The sequence below is a fragment of the Nesoenas mayeri genome (genome assembly GCF_963082525.1).
Source record: "Nesoenas mayeri genome assembly, chromosome: 1".
Lineage (NCBI taxonomy): Eukaryota > Metazoa > Chordata > Aves > Columbiformes > Columbidae > Nesoenas > Nesoenas mayeri.
In genome coordinates this window covers 81,539,788-81,558,385 of record NC_137541.1, presented here as the reverse complement: position 1 = coordinate 81,558,385, position 18,598 = coordinate 81,539,788, and the positions used below count along the sequence as shown (strand labels likewise).

General features: G+C 40.9%; 1 protein-coding gene across 4 annotated transcripts in view; it reads left to right on the top strand.

The window, feature by feature from the left end:
- Nucleotides 1-1,055: 1,055 nt before the first annotated feature.
- The window catches only part of CALD1 (caldesmon 1), a gene marked incomplete at its 5' end in the record, with an annotated part of 98,774 nt that continues 81,231 nt past the window's right edge, over nt 1,056-18,598 (top strand). For all 4 annotated transcript variants that reach the window (XM_080356816.1, XM_080356817.1, XM_080356814.1 and 1 more), the window contains one exon: nt 1,056-1,126. In XM_080356816.1, coding sequence (XP_080212942.1) covers nt 1,056-1,126 — 71 coding nt within the window. The remainder of the gene's footprint in view (nt 1,127-18,598) is intronic.

Genomic DNA, 18,598 nt, shown 5'->3' with positions numbered 1-18,598 from the left:
TGCCTATGCTAGGATTGCAGAGGAAGCTGAGGCCTCCAGCCCTGCACAGGAAGCAATCTTAGAGCAGGCCTTAAATGCCAGATTCCAGGCAGAGTTTAACTAACCACTGACAGCTCTGTAAACAAAGCAGGGACAAAAAGAGAACAGCTTTCCCTTTTCTGGTAGTCATTTTTGGTTTGGGGGCTGCAGGGGAATTCTGTAATACTCGGCTTGATGGGATATAAACCAAGGCTGGAAAGGCTTTGTATATGAAGAACTGTAAAGGGGAAAATATTTCATGGACTAAATCATAAAGAAGAAGGTAGGGCACGGGGAAAACGCGTGGATTAAACTAAAAAAAAAAATATTGCTACTTCTGTTTCTTTGAGAAGGATTTATACATAGCTTGACTCCTCCTGGGTGGTATTTAAAAGCTCCGGCTTATTTTCCTTCTCCTATTTTCTGTTTTACTTTTCTCTTCTTACCTCTTTTTCTTTTCTTTAGTTTTCTCTTTTTTTTTTTCTTTTTCTCTTATTTTCTCCTCTTTTTTCTTCTCTTTCCTTGTTTGAAGGGGGAGGTGGGCATGAACAGACGGAGATTGATTTTTGCAAAGCTTTTAATTATCTGTGCAACTAAAGACAATAAGAAATCTCTTGTGCTGCATTTTTACTGCTTCCAGTAAAAATTGGAAGCTTTAAGTTCAAATCCTGCTAAATTGTTGCTTTTATTTGTAGAAAAGACCTGTAACGTTTCAAATAGCTAGTCTGTGGCTAGCAGATATATACAGTCCTTACTTAAAGCATGTTGATTTAATTTTAACTAGGAAACTAAATGCAGGCATGGGATATGTTTATCCTGCAAGGCATTTCATTAATCTTGTTTATCTCAACAATACTGAGGAAGTTAATTTTTTTGGTGGAAAAAGAAAATAGTTACAGTGAAGTTAAGAAAGCAAAACAAAACTAAATGGACTAAGTTGGTTAAACACATCCATTGTGTTTTCTCTCTCTTCTAAGTGTTCATCTCCTTTTTTAGATTTGGGTCTTTCCAGAGCTCTGAACACTTGAACACCCACCATGGATGACTTTGAACGCCGCAGAGAGCTCAGGAGGCAAAAGCGTGAGGAAATGCGACTTGAAGCAGAGAGGTGAGGTGTTACGTATGGAAAACGGTGCCGATGGCTTGCCTTTGATTAGCAATGGCTTTGAGGATTTCTTTCTTAAATTCCAAAGTATGTTATAGCTTACCAAAGAGTCCTTGCTAATGATATGTGCTGTAAAATATACTTAGTTAATAGGAATTAGATTTGCTTAATGTAGGAGAGGCCAGAAGTCAGGAGTGTCTAGTGCCTTATTCCTTCTAGGGTGTTGTAGATGTCCTGGTTTCTAGTTATTTTGTTATATGAATGAATATAAACAGTGAAGGTAGACTATGACCATGTGAAATTATTGATAGGAAGACCCATGCTCAGATGCCATATGACTGAGTGTTGTACAGAAGAGGTTGTCTTGTTTTTTCACAGAGTTAAAATTTTAAGATAACAATTGAAAGCTGAGATACTCTTGGTATACGTAGTATAGCATATCTGTGAATTGTCTGCCATTACTGTACCATTGCTGTTGAATTTGTAGTGCCTGTCATTTTTTATTTACTTGCAACCTCTTTATGTGGGCAGCAAGGGTAGCATTTACTATCATTTATTACAGATTACAGGTTTACTTTGGTGCAAATGAGAACAGAACTTGACCTGAATATGATGATGTCAATTTATGAAAGAAGCAGCATGGAAATACTGGGAACAACATTTAATTAACTAACCTCATTTTACACCTGTACAATTTCATTTGCTTTAATGGAATTTCTCATGATTTACACTGGAAGGAGGGAGAAAATCAGGCTTGTTTTATTTTCCTAACACCTTCTTTGATATAAAGATTTGATTCAGTTCATTAACACTGCAATGATTAAAAAAAGTAGAACTTAGTTTTAAGCACATTTTGTTCTCATTTTTGTATTTAATTTTGAATATGGACTTCAATTTTGTTTCTGGTCTTTCCCATGCATGCACTGACAAAACCATGATGTTTTAGGTTCTGAATGCTGTAGGAGGAAAAACATTTTCAGAGTAGTTTTAAATGGAAGTCAGCAGAATGCAATACCGAATGTATTTTGAATGCCCGGTTGCAGCTTTTTAATAAGGCCTTGCTTACGTAGCAGGGCTCTCTGGTGGACTTTGATAATATCTGGTGGGGAATCCCAGGTAGATGAGATGTAATGACTGCTTTTCTTTCTGAAAAAAGTGTTTCCATGTGGAGCTGGGTATGTGAGCTCTCATCAGGCTATAAGCTGAATCTGTGAGCTCTGGAAAGAAGAAGCAACATTGCCTGCAGATAAATAAACTTACATGAAGTATGGTGGCCAAAGGGAAGTGAGGTGGCAGAACTCCATTTGCAAATCACAGATGTCACCTGGTTGGTGACCTTCCCAAAAGGCAGAGGAGCAAATGTGCCATGGCACTAAGCAGCCTTCTCGTTGCAGGACTGGGGCAATATGTTCTTTTTGGGCAGCATGGGAGGGACTGCAGAGCCTGTGCCAGTGCACAGTATAGCACATGATATTTATATACTTCTGGTGTATTTCTGCTTCAAGAAAATCTTTTGAAGGAAAGGCTGAGACCTTAGGGTTTGGTGCTAACAGAGGTCCTGCGTGGCCTGTGAAGGGTGCTTGAGGATATAGTCCAGAAGGTGTTTTCTACTAAGGAAAAATGTCACGTGAACTTGCCTGTGAACGCATGCACAATCTTATGTGAGTGTGCAGAGGCTATGGGGAGATCTGGGCATCAGCAGTGTGGTGTGGCTGGCTTTCAGAGGCAATGACAGCCTCAAGAGGCTGGGGAGAAGGGTCTCTGCCCTCACTGCCATGGAAGATTGAAATCCATGACTTCAGGTATCTCCATAAATCGCTGTGTGGACTGCAATTTTACGCATGGCCCCAACTCTAGTCCCCGATCACACACAGGGAAACCCAAGTCCCAGGGAGGCAAAAGCTGCAGCCAGCAGCTCACTGGTGTCCCTCAAATGAGCCATCCCCAGGCAGCCCTTGCTTTGGCGTGATGGGGAAGCCAAATGTCTGGGCCGGAGAGTGATGGCTGCTGGCACAGAAAACAGTCCCCTCCCCATCCACCCACGTCTACTTTTGGGAAATGGTTTTTTTGCTCTGTGTGGGGCAGCTTTGCTGGGACTTTGTGTGGTAAGCTTTGTGGAAAAAACGAGCTTGATGGCAGCCCAGCCAGAGCAGAGGGGCTTGGGTCTGTGTCCCTGTTTACTGCCAAATTGCTGCAGAAGTGCTCTGTGCCCTTTCCCACACATTTGAAGGCTTTTAGCAATAAATTGCTGTACGCTAAATCTTGCTGTACTCACTCCACTACTGCCAGCTTCATGCATTCAAGTATCATGAGTCAGACTCCTTAAAAGTCACAAGACTGCTTTAAAAATCTTGAGAACTTAAAAATAATTTACTCTGGTGTTTTTTTTATTATTATTATTTTTGGTTTGTCTTGACAATAACAGAACTTGATTTTCAAGTTCAGATGTGACTCTGGGAGCTGGGACCTCCCAAAACCTGCACCAGCAGGGGCAACATCAGGGACGAGCTGAGCATCTGCCTCTGTTGCATTGCACTGCTTACTTCCAGCCCATGGCAGCAGCATTTGGGCAGCTATTAACGAACGAGTGTGTCACACTGGATTGTTTTTGGTCAATTCAGAATTTTAGGGATTTGACGACCATCTTCACCTCTAAAAATATAATACAACTGCCATGTGTTTGTGTACATATCTTAAGCCACATAGTATTCTGCTTGGCAGACCTCCCTATGTCTGAACACTTTCAGGTGCTTTATCAAGTGAATTGTGGGGTCTAAAGAGCAGCATAGGGGCTGAAAATGCTCCAACAGGTCTGAGCACTGGTACCTGCTGCTTGGGCATGGGGCATTTCACTGCATCCGTAGCCCTCCTTTTGTCCACTGATGTAGTTACTCTATCACAGAAGGTCACTAGGTTGGTCAGGCAGACTTGCTCTTGGTGAAGTTGAGCTGGCTGTGTCAAATCACGTCCCTATCCTCCATGTGCCTTAGCATAGATTGTAGGAGGATCTGTTTCATGATCTTCCCAGCCATGGAGGTGAGGCTGGCAGGTTGGTAGCTCCTGTGGTTCTCCTTTCTACTCCTTTTTAAAATGGGTGCAATGTTTCCCTTTTTCCAGTTGCCAGGGACTTCACCTGACTGCCAGGACTCCTCAAATATAATGGAGAGTGGTACACCAACACCAACAGTGCAGTTCCCCCCTGGTACGTGCTTTGGCTTGCATTGTGTACTGTAGCAATTCAGATATAGATGGTCACCAACTTATAAAGTGTGTTTTAGTGTTTTAGTGGGGTTTTTTGGCATTTTAGACTCTTATCATTTCAAGGTATCCCACGCATCCTGGATTCCCCATATAGGCTTGCAGTACCCGCCCAGAAATTTTGCCTAGCCAGAATTTTTTGACTATTCATATTTGTCTAGGATCTTTTGAGACCTGTCAGCACGTCTGGAGTAGCAGTGCAGACCTGTCTAGGGGGCATGTGGCCAACATAGAATCATAGAACGTCCTGAATTGGAGGGGACCCACAAAGGTCATTGAGACCAAATCCTGTCCCTGCATATGACAACTCCACAGTTCACATAATGTGTCTGAGGGTGTTGTCCAGTCTCTTCGTGAATACTTTCGGGCTTGGGACCATGACTACCTCCCTGGGGAGCCTGTCGCAGTGCTCCACCACCCTCTGGATGAAGAACCTTTTCCTAATGTCCAACCTAGTTCTCTTCCAGCACATCTTCCTGACATTTCCTCGGGTTTTATCATAGGTCACCAGAGAGATGAGCTTGGCACCTGCTGCTCCTCCTCCCCTTGAGAGGAAACTGTAGACCTTGATGAGGTCTCCCCTCAGTCTCCTCTTCTCCAGGCTGAACAAACCAAGTGACTTTAGCCGCTCCTCATATGGATTCCCCTCCAAACACTTCACCAACTTTGTAGTCCTCTTCTGGACACTCTCCAGTAGCTTTATACCCTTTTTATCCTATGTTGCCCAGAACTGCACACAGTGTTCCAGGTGAGGCCGCACCAGTGCAGAGCAGAGCAGGACAATCACCTCCCTTGCCCGTCTGGCAATGCTGTGCTTGATGTACCCCAGGACATGGTTGGCCCTCTTGGCTGCCAGGGCACACTGTTGGCTCATGGTCAACTTGCCATCGACCAGAATCCACACATCCTTCTCTGCAGAGCTGCTTTCCAGCATCTCGTTCCCCAGTATGTATGTATATCCAGGTTTGTAATGAAGAGCAGTCATATGGTGTTTTGTTCAGTTTTCCCCCAGGCTGTCAGATGTACTGCACATGCTCAGACTGTTGGGGGCCCAGCAGCTCTTCAACCATATAGGAGAACAAGCCTCTCCTGTCATAGAAAACCCAGGACAAAGTATGTCAGTGTTAACTGTGTCCATATACTAACATTTTGCATATGGTTTGTACTGATCAGATGCAAGGTCAGGGAAAATAAGACCCTACCAGCCATTTGGTGATGGGATGTGTTACATCTCTAATTGGTCTGTGGCAAAGCTGAGGCTTTATCCTGATCCTTGGAGACAGAGAGTCCTGCACCTGAGGTAGTGGTTGTATAAAGCCCCAAGGTCCTGGTCCACAGCTGGCTGAAATCAGTGGGAAGATTTCCAGTATTTTCAGCGGGCTTTGGTTTAAGCCCTACCTGAGTTATTACAGCCGGATTATTTATGAGACAGTCTCAGTGGCAGCCTTGAAGAAGCTGGATGAATGCTTTTCCTTCCCAGCCACAGGGTACATACTGTGCTGGAGTACTGAGGCTGTCACAGAAATGGGTTGCACTTAACTGACAGGCAAAATCCTATATGTGCTTGAAGCACAGGGAACTGACTTCTTTCAATATGAGAAGAAACAAATGCCACCTGCTGCTTTGTGTCTCTTCTTGGGCAGCAAAAGATATTCTCTTAACAAAACTGTCAGATTTTGCCATTTTGATGTTATAACTGACACTGGAAGAATTTAGCCTGGGGTTGCGTAAAGGGCATCTAGAGGGGTGGTGCTTTCTGAATATCTTGCTGATGCACTTTGGCCTGTCACAGCTGCATGTAGCTGCAGTGAAAAACTGAGGTGACAATAGACCTACTTTCTTTACTTCAGCATGATTAAGAGCAAAAATTGGCCCCTTGAACCCCCTCAAGAACAGCCCTCAGGTTAATCTATTTAGCACTTAAGCCACAATTTTATGACGGCATGACTTGCCATTGCCTCAGCAGTGTAGTTTCACCTCTGCCTGGGGTTTGGGCTCTTTTAAAAAGTATATTTAGGAAGCTGATCCAATTTACTTCATTGCCATACCATCACTACTGCAGACCTCAGGACTTAAGGTCACTATTAGACTGGTCTCCATTTAGCTGAAGCTTGACTTTGAATCTGAACCACAGCTTTGCCCTGCATAGTGCTTTTCTCTAAGGGATGCAGGTCATTTCACAGGGAAGGAGGGGTGTTGATCATCCTGTTGTAAAATTACAGCAAAGAGAAGTAGCTATCTAGCATCAAGTCACTAAAAAGACCTCTGAAACTACCATATTACTTTGTTGGCTGTGTAGGATCTCCTGACAGGGGCCGCAACTGTCCTGACTAAAGGGCTTATCTCCTTAGAGACCAACAAGGTATAAATAAACACACCCTAGAAAGGTATGTTGGTAGGATTTACAGAAAAACACTGTCATTGAGCATTATGGTTACTAATAGCAGTAATTACTAAAGGCAGTAGGTAAAGATTTTTTCTTTAGAGTGTCCAGCAGTTTGATCACAAATTCTCTCTAGCCTCTCATTTTAGTAGGTTTATAAGGCAGTGTGGTTCGTATTCACGGACATAGTTTGGGGAATGCTCATAGAAATAACCCAGCTTGCAGGTTGGGGATGACAACAGCCTGCAGCAGTCTGAAAGTCTCCTGGGGTTGTAACTTGATGCAACTTCAGTTAAAAGAGGACACATGGTTAATCCCAAAATTTATCTTGATACAAATGAAAAAGAAGTCAAGTAAATTTCAGTCCATACCTGTGAAGATAAGTACAGAACCAGCAAGGCATTTAACATACTGTTCTAGTGCTCCTGTTGAGGCTGATGTAGCTCGGGTAAACATACAAAGGGCTGATTCACCAAGTTCAGAAGGTAAAACCAGCAGGATCATACAGGATACATCTTTGCAGGACTTAATGAGAACCATGTTGCTTATCTTCTTGATGAGTAGAACAGGACACATTTGTTGCCACAGCATCTTAATGTTTCCACAGAACAAAGAAAGGTCACCCTTGTCAGCCACAGAAAGTGGACAATTTCCATTCTCCTGTCCAGGACAGTGTGAACAAGTGAGCGTTCATATGAGATCAACATTGATTGGCCACAAATAGCTTTTGAAACTGCTTTTCATTCCTGCAATGGAGTTATATCTGGTATAGAGTGTACATTAGTGACAAATGTTAAACAGGGTTGAGAGTTTAGAAATGAACATAAATGGTTCCTTTTTAATTATCATCTACTTCTTGAAACATTAGGACTTGCCCATGTCTTGTTCCCAAACACCTGGTTGCATTTTTATTAAGAGTTTTCAGAGACTATGCTTCAATTCAGGCTTGTGTGATGGAGTGAAGAATATGATCTTAATACAAGTTTTCAAGGAGTATGTGTTTAAACATAAGAGAAGCTGGCTGCATATGTCTAACATGTTGTTTCCCAATGTGCAAGATTTATTTCAGAACAGTACTTCAAAAAATGTTCAGCCTCTGTCTTATTGAGCACTGTGCCCTTGTCTGATCCAAGACTCTTGCTACTAAAAGAACAACTACAGTGATTTTATCTCTCCATGAACTTCATATATCCTGAAGTTCCAAATACTTTGAGGATTTCTGCTTGTCTTTCCATAAAATACTCACCTTCTGGTAGAGCTGAGACATGACATCTTCTGCCCAGGAGTTACATACTAAGACAATTAATAAATAAGATTAGAAGTGCCTGAGGGTTGAGAACAAATTGAGGCAAAGTGCTCCAGCTGTAAACCTATCTTCACAGATACCTTGAATTCCAGGACTGACAGGACATATTTGGATTTTTGAGGTGAGTTTGTCTTTCCACATTGCATCGATCGCTGTTCTGCAGTTATTGGAGCTCATTCTTAACCCAGGATGAAAAGCATGACACAGTGGTTCATAAAAGTGTGCTCTACTGTTGTCACTCTTAGGGTGGATACTACACAAATATTTGCTATTGTAGCATTTCAGATGCCCTGGAGGAAATAACCAAACACATGCAAAACTGAGTAGAATGCTACCACTTAATTTTACAGTCATTGTGTGTTTTGCAGATTATATTTCCTTTAAAGTTCTTATGGAGAGATGTTTTATAAAAGCAGCTTTGTTCTTCCAAATAACTAGACATGCACAATGCAAACTTTACTGAGCTAATCCCACTGCAGTTCCTAAGCAGACAACAAAATCAGCTCCTTAGTATTTCAGATATTAATCCCACATGTACATTAAGATCATTCTGTAATCTCTGTACTATATCTACTATGTCAGCCAAGCTTCTAGGAGGAGAGCCCAAATCCAGTACCCCATCAGCTGGCAAAATGCCCCATCTTTCACCTCTCTCAACAGAGTAGCAGGAAGGAATGCAGCCAGTATAGTGCAAGTAAGTGTCAATGGCCGTGCTGTAAATTTTATGTTGAAACATAACCTCTTTAATATCTTATGTGCAAATTGGCGGTATGCAGCTAATTATGCTAGGGTAGCCTGCAGCACTCTTGCAGCTCTTTGCGTCTGTAATTGTACCTTCAAAGGGTGTAAATAATTTGTGCCATCAGAATTTTCTCATACAAAAGAAATCTGAAATGAAAAAAGATGCATTAGTTGAACATCAGCCTAAGGTTTATAAAGGCACAGAACCTTCAAACTTCCTGTACCAGCCACAGTGGAGCAGTCTAGTGCCCGTGACTATAGATATGTGTGTCCCTTGAAGGCAGACATGGTACCTTGGTTTCCCCAGCAGCGTTTTCTGTCCCTTGGCGAGGAGTACATCAGCCCTTCATGTAGATTATCTTCAGTTAACTCAGTACGGCAGACACCAAAGACGCTGTCCTAAAACAACCCTGAATAAGGGAGGTTCAGTTTTTGGTCCCTGGGTCTACTTTTGTCAGGCTTTTTTTTAGGCAGGATGATACCCCATCTTTATAGATCCGGACAGCCAGTGTCAGTTGTCAGAAAGACCTGCATGAACCATTGCTAAGTCTTATTAGATTCTTACCCCAGTTTCTCATCATGAATAAAAACAGTTGATCCGTATTTCATTCTAGAGCATAAGTATATGATTGAGCTCTCAGCTTCTTAGTCAGTTTCCATGTAACTGATATCCACAACTAGCACAAAAGGCAGAGTTGATTTAGTTTATTGTATAAAGGCTTCTCAGGCCATAGGATTGTGCATACCTTATCACACAAATGTATGTGCTTACAAATGAGTTGGCTGAAAATTCTACATTAACACTTCTTCTCTTGATTGAAAAAAGCCTTATTATTAATAGGAATGCTCTGCAACAAATCTCATTTAGTTTAAAGAAAAGCAAAAGGAATACTACGTTGTTCCCATAACAAAAGAAGCTGATAGTTTGATACCCCTGTATCTTAAAAAAATGTTCCAAAAAATCAGGTAAATACATTGTACGTTAATATATTCACCTTGAATAATATATTCTATAGCCTATGTGTGCTTGTAGCAAGTGGCTGATGACATACATCATGGTGGTCTAGCTTGCCCACTGAGCTGGGCCATATGGGGTTTTAGTGCTCTTTTTCAGATAGAGGGTCATCAAGTGCTGCTCAGACAGCTGGTTACTTCTCACAGCCCCTGCCACGCAGTTTGGTTGCTAGTGCAGATCTCCTTGCTGTTGCCTAAGAGGGAAGGCAGGCGCAAAGTGAGCAGGGCTGCCCTGCATTTCCTCCTTACCATGGCACTTGTGCCCTGGCCACAGAGGCACACCTACTTATGGGTGGTACCTCTGGGGCTGGGCTTGGGCTGGGGGTCCTGAGCCCAGCTGCTGAAGAGTGAATTGCCCTGTGTGTGTGGTGATGCAACGTTGTATCTGGAGGAGGTGTTAAGTAGAGGCTGCTACAGATTGAGAGCCTTGGTGGTGTTTAATTTGCTCTTTCGCTCTAAAAAGAAGAGCGTAACTAAAAGAAGCCTCTGAAACTGCAGTTTTCTGGACTTGGAGGGGTACGATCTCTTAGCTGTTAAATTGCAACGCCTTCTTGTCAGTGAATAAGAACATTGCTGAAATTGTTGCTTAATTGTGCCACTATTCTTCAGGCATTCTGGGCTCAGAATTGTAAGTTATTAGGCATAATAGAAACTGCAGTTTTACCCAACTGTGAGACTCTTTAAAGAGTGTCAGGAAAATTAATTTAAATTAATTTAAATTAATTTAAATGTGATTTGCAAATGAAACTCCAAACTATTTTCAACTTGCAGAAGCATCTTATTTGGCCAGTTAGCTCCTGCATTTTGGCTTTGTGCCTTTAAACAAAGCTTTGATCACTGAAGATAAATATTTATAAGCAGCTTTATTTATCTCATCATAACCTACTTACTGGCTTGCACTAAACAAAGAAAATCCTCCTTGCCAGCAGATTGTACTTATGTGATCAAGATCTTTCACAGAATGAAGGGAAACATTAGGTGGCTGTGCTTCTTGGGCAACTTAATTCATCAGCTCGCAGCTCAAGAAATACTTCTGTCCAGAAATAAGGTCAGTGGCCAACAGAAGTGATACCACTACATGTTAGAAGGAGCAGCAGTTGTGTCAGCCTTGCAGCTGAGCCTTTCTCATCCTGGGGAGCAGCAAGGGTGATGAGAAGTGAAAAAGTAAGCAGGATGCTTTTCTTCTCGTTTATTGGAAAGCATAAACCAGTGGGTAGTATATTTGACATTCAAAAGTTAGCCACATCCTGGTTGACATTAAGAAAATGTAAATAGATGTTGTTTTCTTCCCCTTTATGCCAAAACCTGTTGGCTGGACTAAATAAACTTGCTTAATAAAAGTCTTTGCTGGATAGTACATTAGAAAAAGGTCAGCAAGTTTGTCATGCTGAAACAGAAAATCAAGGGAAGGCTATAACTCAGCTAGTTGTGAGTGGGTTTTTTGTGTGTGTATGTTTTCTTTTTTCTTTTTTTTTTCTTTTTTTTTTTTTGTTTGTTTGTTTTGTTTTGCTAAATATTTATTCAGGTTTGTTTGTTCATTATTTTTTACCTCACATTTGCTGAAAACATGTCTTGCTTACTTTTAGGGTAGCTTATGGACACTATTTAAGCCAGTAATAGGGGCTGCTCTAGCAAAGGGTTATCTATCTTCCAGGCAGGCTGTGGTGTTCTTCTCCTGAGGTCATAAGAGAGGTGCTGAAAATTGGTGCTCAGAAGCAGGGCTTCTTCAAAGGATTTGTTAAGTTACTTCACCATACTAGCACTTGCATCTTCCACCAGCATGAAACATCTTGTCTACTAGTGTTTAAACTGATTCATCTGAAAAAGCATTCCCTTCTTTGTAAGCCCTCTTTGTATGATTTAAACCTGATGTTCGTCATAGTAAATTTTTAAGTCAATTAAGTGCACACAGTTGGGAAGTAACCAAATTACCATGACTCGATTTACTCCTTGTATCTGAGCCTCTTGCAGGGGAGGTATCTTATGGTGAACCCATGTGCAAGCATAAGTCCATTTATGTTTGGACTGGGAGGTTTGCATAGATTTAACACACTTGGTTTCAAAACAGGCTTGAAACAAACTTCTACCACTCCTGTGTATAGGCAAAGCCTTTGTGAATGTGGTAAGGTGCACTGGTGCTGGATTCCTGGATGAGGAATTTCTGTTGATCTTCATTTTCCATACAATTCCTGCCTCTACTTATAGCTGCTGGTTTCTGTGCTTAATGTGGCACAAGTGATGGTAAACAGGGAAGCTCAGACACCGACCTACCTCCAGTCCTCTCATGTTGCCATGTTGTACGAGGTCAGGTACAGATCAAGGGAAGACTGGTATTAGATGCATGAATCGGACATTACACTCATCCACCAACTGCTACTGGCCACATGTCAAGAACTGGAGACCTCAGGGACTCGCTGCAAGTCACTGTGGAGTCAGCAAATGGCTACAGCTATTCCTGGTCCTGGCAGGTGGATTTCTGCAATAGCTTGGATTATTATAGCTAGCTGTTTCTAAGGGATATCCTGCAAAGACAAATATAGAGAGGCACTAGAAAGACAAATCTGAGCAACATCACTTTTTAAGTGAGAAAAGCACTGCAGGAGTAACTGGGAACATAAATACTGTTCACAAGACATAGAGTTTCTTACTACATGAAGGGCTTCTCTACGTAGTAGCTTAATTCTCAAAACTATGTAGTTTTGTGATGGCGGACTGTGTGTGTTTAAGCAAATTTCTGACTCCAGCAAGCAGACAGTGCTTGCAGGAACAAGCAAGCAAAATTAACAGACCTTTAGTGATAAGAAAAAAGTCAGATACTCTGTGTATCAATCCTGGGCATTTCTGAAATGCGTTATACTACAGAGGCGAGAAAGGTCCAGAGGTAAAGTTGGCCCCAGGGCAGAATGCCTCCTTAATATAAAGAATAAAACTTTTTCCATCTGTACTTTTGAACAGAGAAAAGGAAGGAGGTAGTATTAATGACTTTTAGTGAACTGGACTTTACTGTGGGGGAAAAGAAAAAAAAAAAGAAACCTCATAAATTTGTTTGTGGCCTTCATGTAAATTCAAAAAAATTCAACATAGGCTAGCTAGCAGATTTTGACAAAAAATGCTTACAGTTAGAAAGTCAGTGACCACAAAAGACTGTTTCTGCTCCTCCCACTTAGTGTATATTGTCTTGTGAGAGGACCAGAGCACAGTGGACACTGGAGAGGGGAAAGGACTTCTGCTTATCCATATAAAGAAATTTTTTCTCCTTATATCCCCTCACAAGATGATGGTACTATTGCATTCATAAGGCACACGCCATGCCATCCGTCGAGAGGAAGTTCTCAACATTGGGTCTGGTTTTCTACTTTTTTCTCATGCAGAAAACTTCTATGACTGAATGAAAAGAAAATAACAAGAAATCATGTATATTTCCACAGGAATGGCATGACTGTAGTTTCCTTAGAATAGGTTTCTTTTACTAGCCTGTAACTGCTAAGCTGAACAGCCCTCACAGCTTTTTTCAAGTTCATCTTCAGCCCATACAAAATTATGAGCTTTTTCTGGGTGCTGTTGCTCAGAACATTCCCGAGATTTTCCAGCAGCTATTACTTCAGTGTCTTAATAAGGAAACACCATAGCTGGGAAAGACAAGGAGGTGGCTTTTCTAAACACTGGCTACACATGGATTCCTTTTATGGTCCAGCTTGCACAGTGGGGTATTCCTCTGAAGGTCAGCGACATGGATAATAAAGAGCTTCCCACTGCAGGTTACTTTTTGAGGACAGGCATCATGTGTCTGTTGCCACATGTTCAGCCTGCTCTGAGAAGGAGGAGAAAGAAATAGCTGGGTAGGGAAATGTAGAAGGGGGGAAAAAAGCAGAGTGTGAAGCGCTGTATATTTTGTATTGGTGCTATTGCTGTGCTCCTTGTGGCTGCAGGATGTAATTGTGAATACCACATACAGAATATGGATGCACATACTCGGCTGATATTTGGAAAAAAAAAAAAGCCTCAGGAAACTTGTCAGTAGGGCTTTGGGGTTCAGGTCATCACACAGAGATACCAAAGGCAAATTTTTATGTCATACCCACGAATTTGGCTTTTCATTCTCTCAACAGAATGTAATAGAGTGCTAATGACCTTTTCAAAACAGTGAGTTATGCTGGCTGGAGGGATCGTCTATACTGGAATGCCACAAGATGAATTTGTTTAAGCAAAAGGTTAAATTTTTTCCCTCCCTTTCTCTCTTGTACAAGCTATTGAGTCTCTCATCAGCATATAATCATCTTCTTATACTGGAGGGTCGCATAAGTTCCTTCAGGGCTATTGTCTTATTTCTCACCATTGTTTTAATTGAATGCATGAGTCATTTCAATAATTTAAAAAGGAGGAAGATATTGATGATCAATTTAATATGAAAAAAAAATCTACTAAGTAATGCAAGTCTCATAATGTTTTGTCAGGGCTGAATATTTGTACAGAATATACATAAACTGAATGAAGAAAATACATCTTCAAGGCAAACCAGAAATGTTTAGGCATATTCAATGGCTCTGTAATCTAATTTTTCATTTACTGATTACTGTCAGATGGACTAACAGATTACCTAAAAAATGATAAAGACAATGAAAGATCCTAACTGTGTCACCAGCTCTGACACTGTTTGAGAAAAGAGAAGCCCTTGAAGGAGCTGTTTTGGTGACTCACATCTTAAAAGTTTAACTTTCTTAATCTGTTTCACTGTTGCTTCACTGGCTCCATCCTGATTTCACCTATCATGCTCACATCATACTTAAAATGAGATCCTGATGTACCAACTTTGATATTCTTTTAGGTCTTTCATGCTTGTGGTTATGCTGCATTTGGAGGGAATGTGATTTCTCAGTCTGTTGGCTGCATTGTTTTGTTGAGTATAATATTTTGCTTTGAGGAGATAAAGGCAAAAATGCACAAAAGTGAAAGAAAGATCACAAAACAGGCAGTTCAGTTTGTGAAAGCTTTTGAACACTTGTAAATGCTTGCTGATAACAGAATAATTCTGAAAAAGAAACAAATATTAAAGAGTATGTTTTAGAGCAGGATAAATCTAGGAGGAAAGGATTGTCTTCCAGTTAAACTCAGAGGACCCATTTAACTCTCTCTTTCATACATTCATAGCTGTTTCATGTTAAATTAACATTGAGTGTTTAAGCCTTGCTTTCACTCATTTCAGTCTGAATCCTGTTTTCAGCAGTTGTGCACATTCAGCAATTACTTTGGATTTAAGGAATTGGTATAACTGAGAGCAGAGATCATCTTCCTGTCCTCATTATACTTCTGGAAGAAAACAGTGGTAAGATGTCTTGGTGACTATGAATGACTTTTCCATCACTAACTTATCTTCCTTTATTTATTGGTTGTTCTTCCCTCAACTTGGCCTGTACCCTGTCATCAGTTTTTAAGCCAAATTCTTTATGGAAGTCAATAGGGAGTCCTGCGCAAAGGGAAATGACATAATGTTGCCCTTTAGTCCTACCTACAGAGAAGCAGACTTGGGAAATGATCACATTTTCCTAATTACCAAGCACTGAATTTATAGCATGTGTTCATTTTCTATCAACATCCGTCAGCTACCCAACATATTGTAAATTGGGCCATTTGCATTCAAGGCAATTGTTTTTAATAAAAATATTCTGAATGTTCTCTTTATTTGGATTACATATGGTAAATATTGAGGTCTAAAATGCTCTGAGGTGAAGAATGTGCCATTTTTATGGGCAACATTGACTGTTCTTAGCCAAAACATCTCCGTGTCCTGCTGGAGTGAATTATTTTGTATGCTGCCAGCTTGTAGTCAAACAGTAACTCCATTTTGCTAGAGACGTGTCTCTATAGTTTGTAAAGCATTTTTATATGAAAGATGCTACTATAAATGTAAGCTACTGTCATCTAACCTGTCAGCTCTTACAGGGAATGGGTTGCAGGTTCATGGCCCACTTCTATAGTGCCTTCAAGTTGTTCTTCTGCAGGGCAGAAGGGGTCTAAAATGAAGACTTTTTAAGTAGGGTGATCTCCTTACTAGTTACAATTTAGACTTTTTAATCCTTAAGTACTTAATCACATGAAGGAAATATGTAAGCATAAGCAAATAAACATAAAGAAATTTTCCAGAGGAGACTGCTTGAAAGGCAGCTGAAAGTTATTATTTCTTCTGAGAACAGTAATGCCATTTTAACTACTTTTACTCCTTCCTTTAGCACTGGAGTGCCTCTCTCATAATACAAGCTGCTTTTTACATCTATATAACTAGAGTGACGAAGAGCTTGTCAATGATTTGCTAAGTGTATATATCCCTTCATCATCCTTGTAACGTGCTTAGTGCTGTTTCTTAACTTTGCTAATAGGGATTGAAGAGGGACTCTGTGACACAGCCAAAAACAGATCAGAGGGGATGTATGAATCCTTTTTGCTTCCATATTTGATTATTAGATCTTTTCCAAGCTGCAACCACAGAATTTGGAGAATGATGTAGAAATCACCCAGGCCTACAATTTTTAGCATAATCATTTTGGTACGGGCCATTTTTAGAAGAAGCCATGGAGAGCAGCTTTGGCAATAGACTTCAAGAATCCTTTTCCATAAGACTTAAGGTATTTAGGCTGGCAGTTGGCCCACCTCTGTTGATTATGTTTAATAAGGCCTCCACGTATATTTTGTTGCATGGAATACTGGATACAGAGCCTTTGTTTATCTCTGCCACTTAATGTAGACTCTTGGCTGTTGATATGGGCATATTACAGTGTGTGTGCTGACAATTTCTCCTGGCAAGGGACCATGATTAGGGTGACAAGCTGATGATATTACACTTGTTAGCTGTCGGATGGCTGACACTGAGATGGCATGAGATGATATGCATAGGCTAAAGTGTTTCTGCAGAGCAGCTCTGTTCTTAATTCAATAAACTCTTCCAGAAGCTGGCGAGGAGTAATGGCACCTCCCTGTAGGCCTTTTCCACTGCATTTTATGAGATTTGACCTGGTATAGCTTTTGTTTAAAGGTAGACTGAAGAGTCTTTCAAACGCCTGTGCAAGCTTTGGAGTCACATCTAGAATGGTAAGTGGACAAGGCACTTTATATGTTGCTGAGTGTCTGTGCGAGAGAAAGACTTGGAAGATATCTGGAGACTTGCTCTGGCCAAAACTAAGAAACACGATGCTGATTTTTTGGGAAAGTGATCAGAAAATAGGGCAGGAGCAATACCAGACCCTTTGACTGAAGAAACTTCTCTGCCATTTGTGAACTAGATTAATTATCTGGGTTAGCAGCTGTGGTCATACAATTTTTTTTTTCCTCTGATTTTGTCTTTTTATTTCTTTTATTTCTCCTTTCCCACTCCCTCCCTTCCCCGCCCCCAACCAGAAACAAGTCCCTGTTTCTTGTAAATGTGCCTTTGTCATTATGATTTTAGGCTGTCATAACACAAGCTGCATCTTTAATCACTTAGTGGCAGACCTGGGAATAGAAGCCATGTCTCATCCGCAGCTGAGACAACAGCTGTGAGCTTTAGTTTAGAGCAGCCTGCTCTGCAGTTTGCTTGCAGACTGTATTTTGGGCATCGCATAACCTCAGGCAAGTGCAACTTCACTTCAAGAGCAGGATCATTCGCCTTCAGCCTTGTTACGCAGAGGAAGGGAATGGGGCAGTTGAGCCTGTACATTTAGTAAACATTTTGAAGAGATAATACATAAAGACTTTTGAGGAAAAAAAAAGAAAGGAAAAAAAGAAAGAAAAGAAAAGGAAGGGAAAAGAAAAGAGAAAAGGAAAGGAAAGGAAAGGAAAGAAAAGAAAAGAAAAGAAAAGAAAAGAAAAGAAAAGAAAAGAAAAGAAAAGAAAAGAAAAGAAAAGAAAAGAAAAGAAAAGAAAAGAAAAAAGAAAAGAAAAGTTGCTTATGCAACTGAATGCCATTTGCTGGACTTCCTCTTCCCTGGCTCTACTCCCCATTATTTATCCAATTAAATATGCTAGAAGTAGTGAGCTGCTGACCACAGAACAGGGGAGGGGTTGGATAGTAGTTATTATCCTCTTCCAAAAGCCATAACATTGGATACCAGGAAGAATGAGAGTCAGACGTAGATGATGCTGTTGAGTTGCCATTGGTAGAACAGAATGTACTGTACTATCGAGCTATGGTCATTACTGTGTCTAAAACCATATACTATGACTGAAATGTGGATGTCTGTCTGTAGCACTTGTGTGATTTATGGGTTCCTCCTTATGTTGCTGAACTGTGTGCAATAGATTAAACTACCATTAAAATTTCTTGTCTCTAAACAGTCTATTTTGCTGCGCTAACTTTCCTCTGCTTCCATGGAGAGCTGCATGCAAGTAAAGAGTCTTATTATTCAGGCAGTCGAAGTTTCCTGTTTGCTATTCAGTCTGTGGACAAAATTCTTACTGATTTCATCCCTACAAAAAATGGATAAAATTCGTGTATGCTTATTTTTCATGAAAACCTGTATTGATAGAAGACTTTCAGTGATGTGAGCTAGAAAAGAATGATGAAAACTGGAAAAGTTTGTCCCAAATCCTTTTTCACAAATGAAATAGGGGAGGAGGGGTAGGAGAGAAAGTTCTACATTTCCTGCAGGCAACAATGAGCAGCTCTGGTTTTCTCCAGATGGAGATAACTCTCTGAAGTGGTAAATTGTTCCATTAAGAAACAAGGGTAGAGGCGTTGCATCCTTGTACTGAGCTGCCAACAGCGTGTCCTGAGAGGGCTGGGGAGCAGGGAAAAATGCTCCCT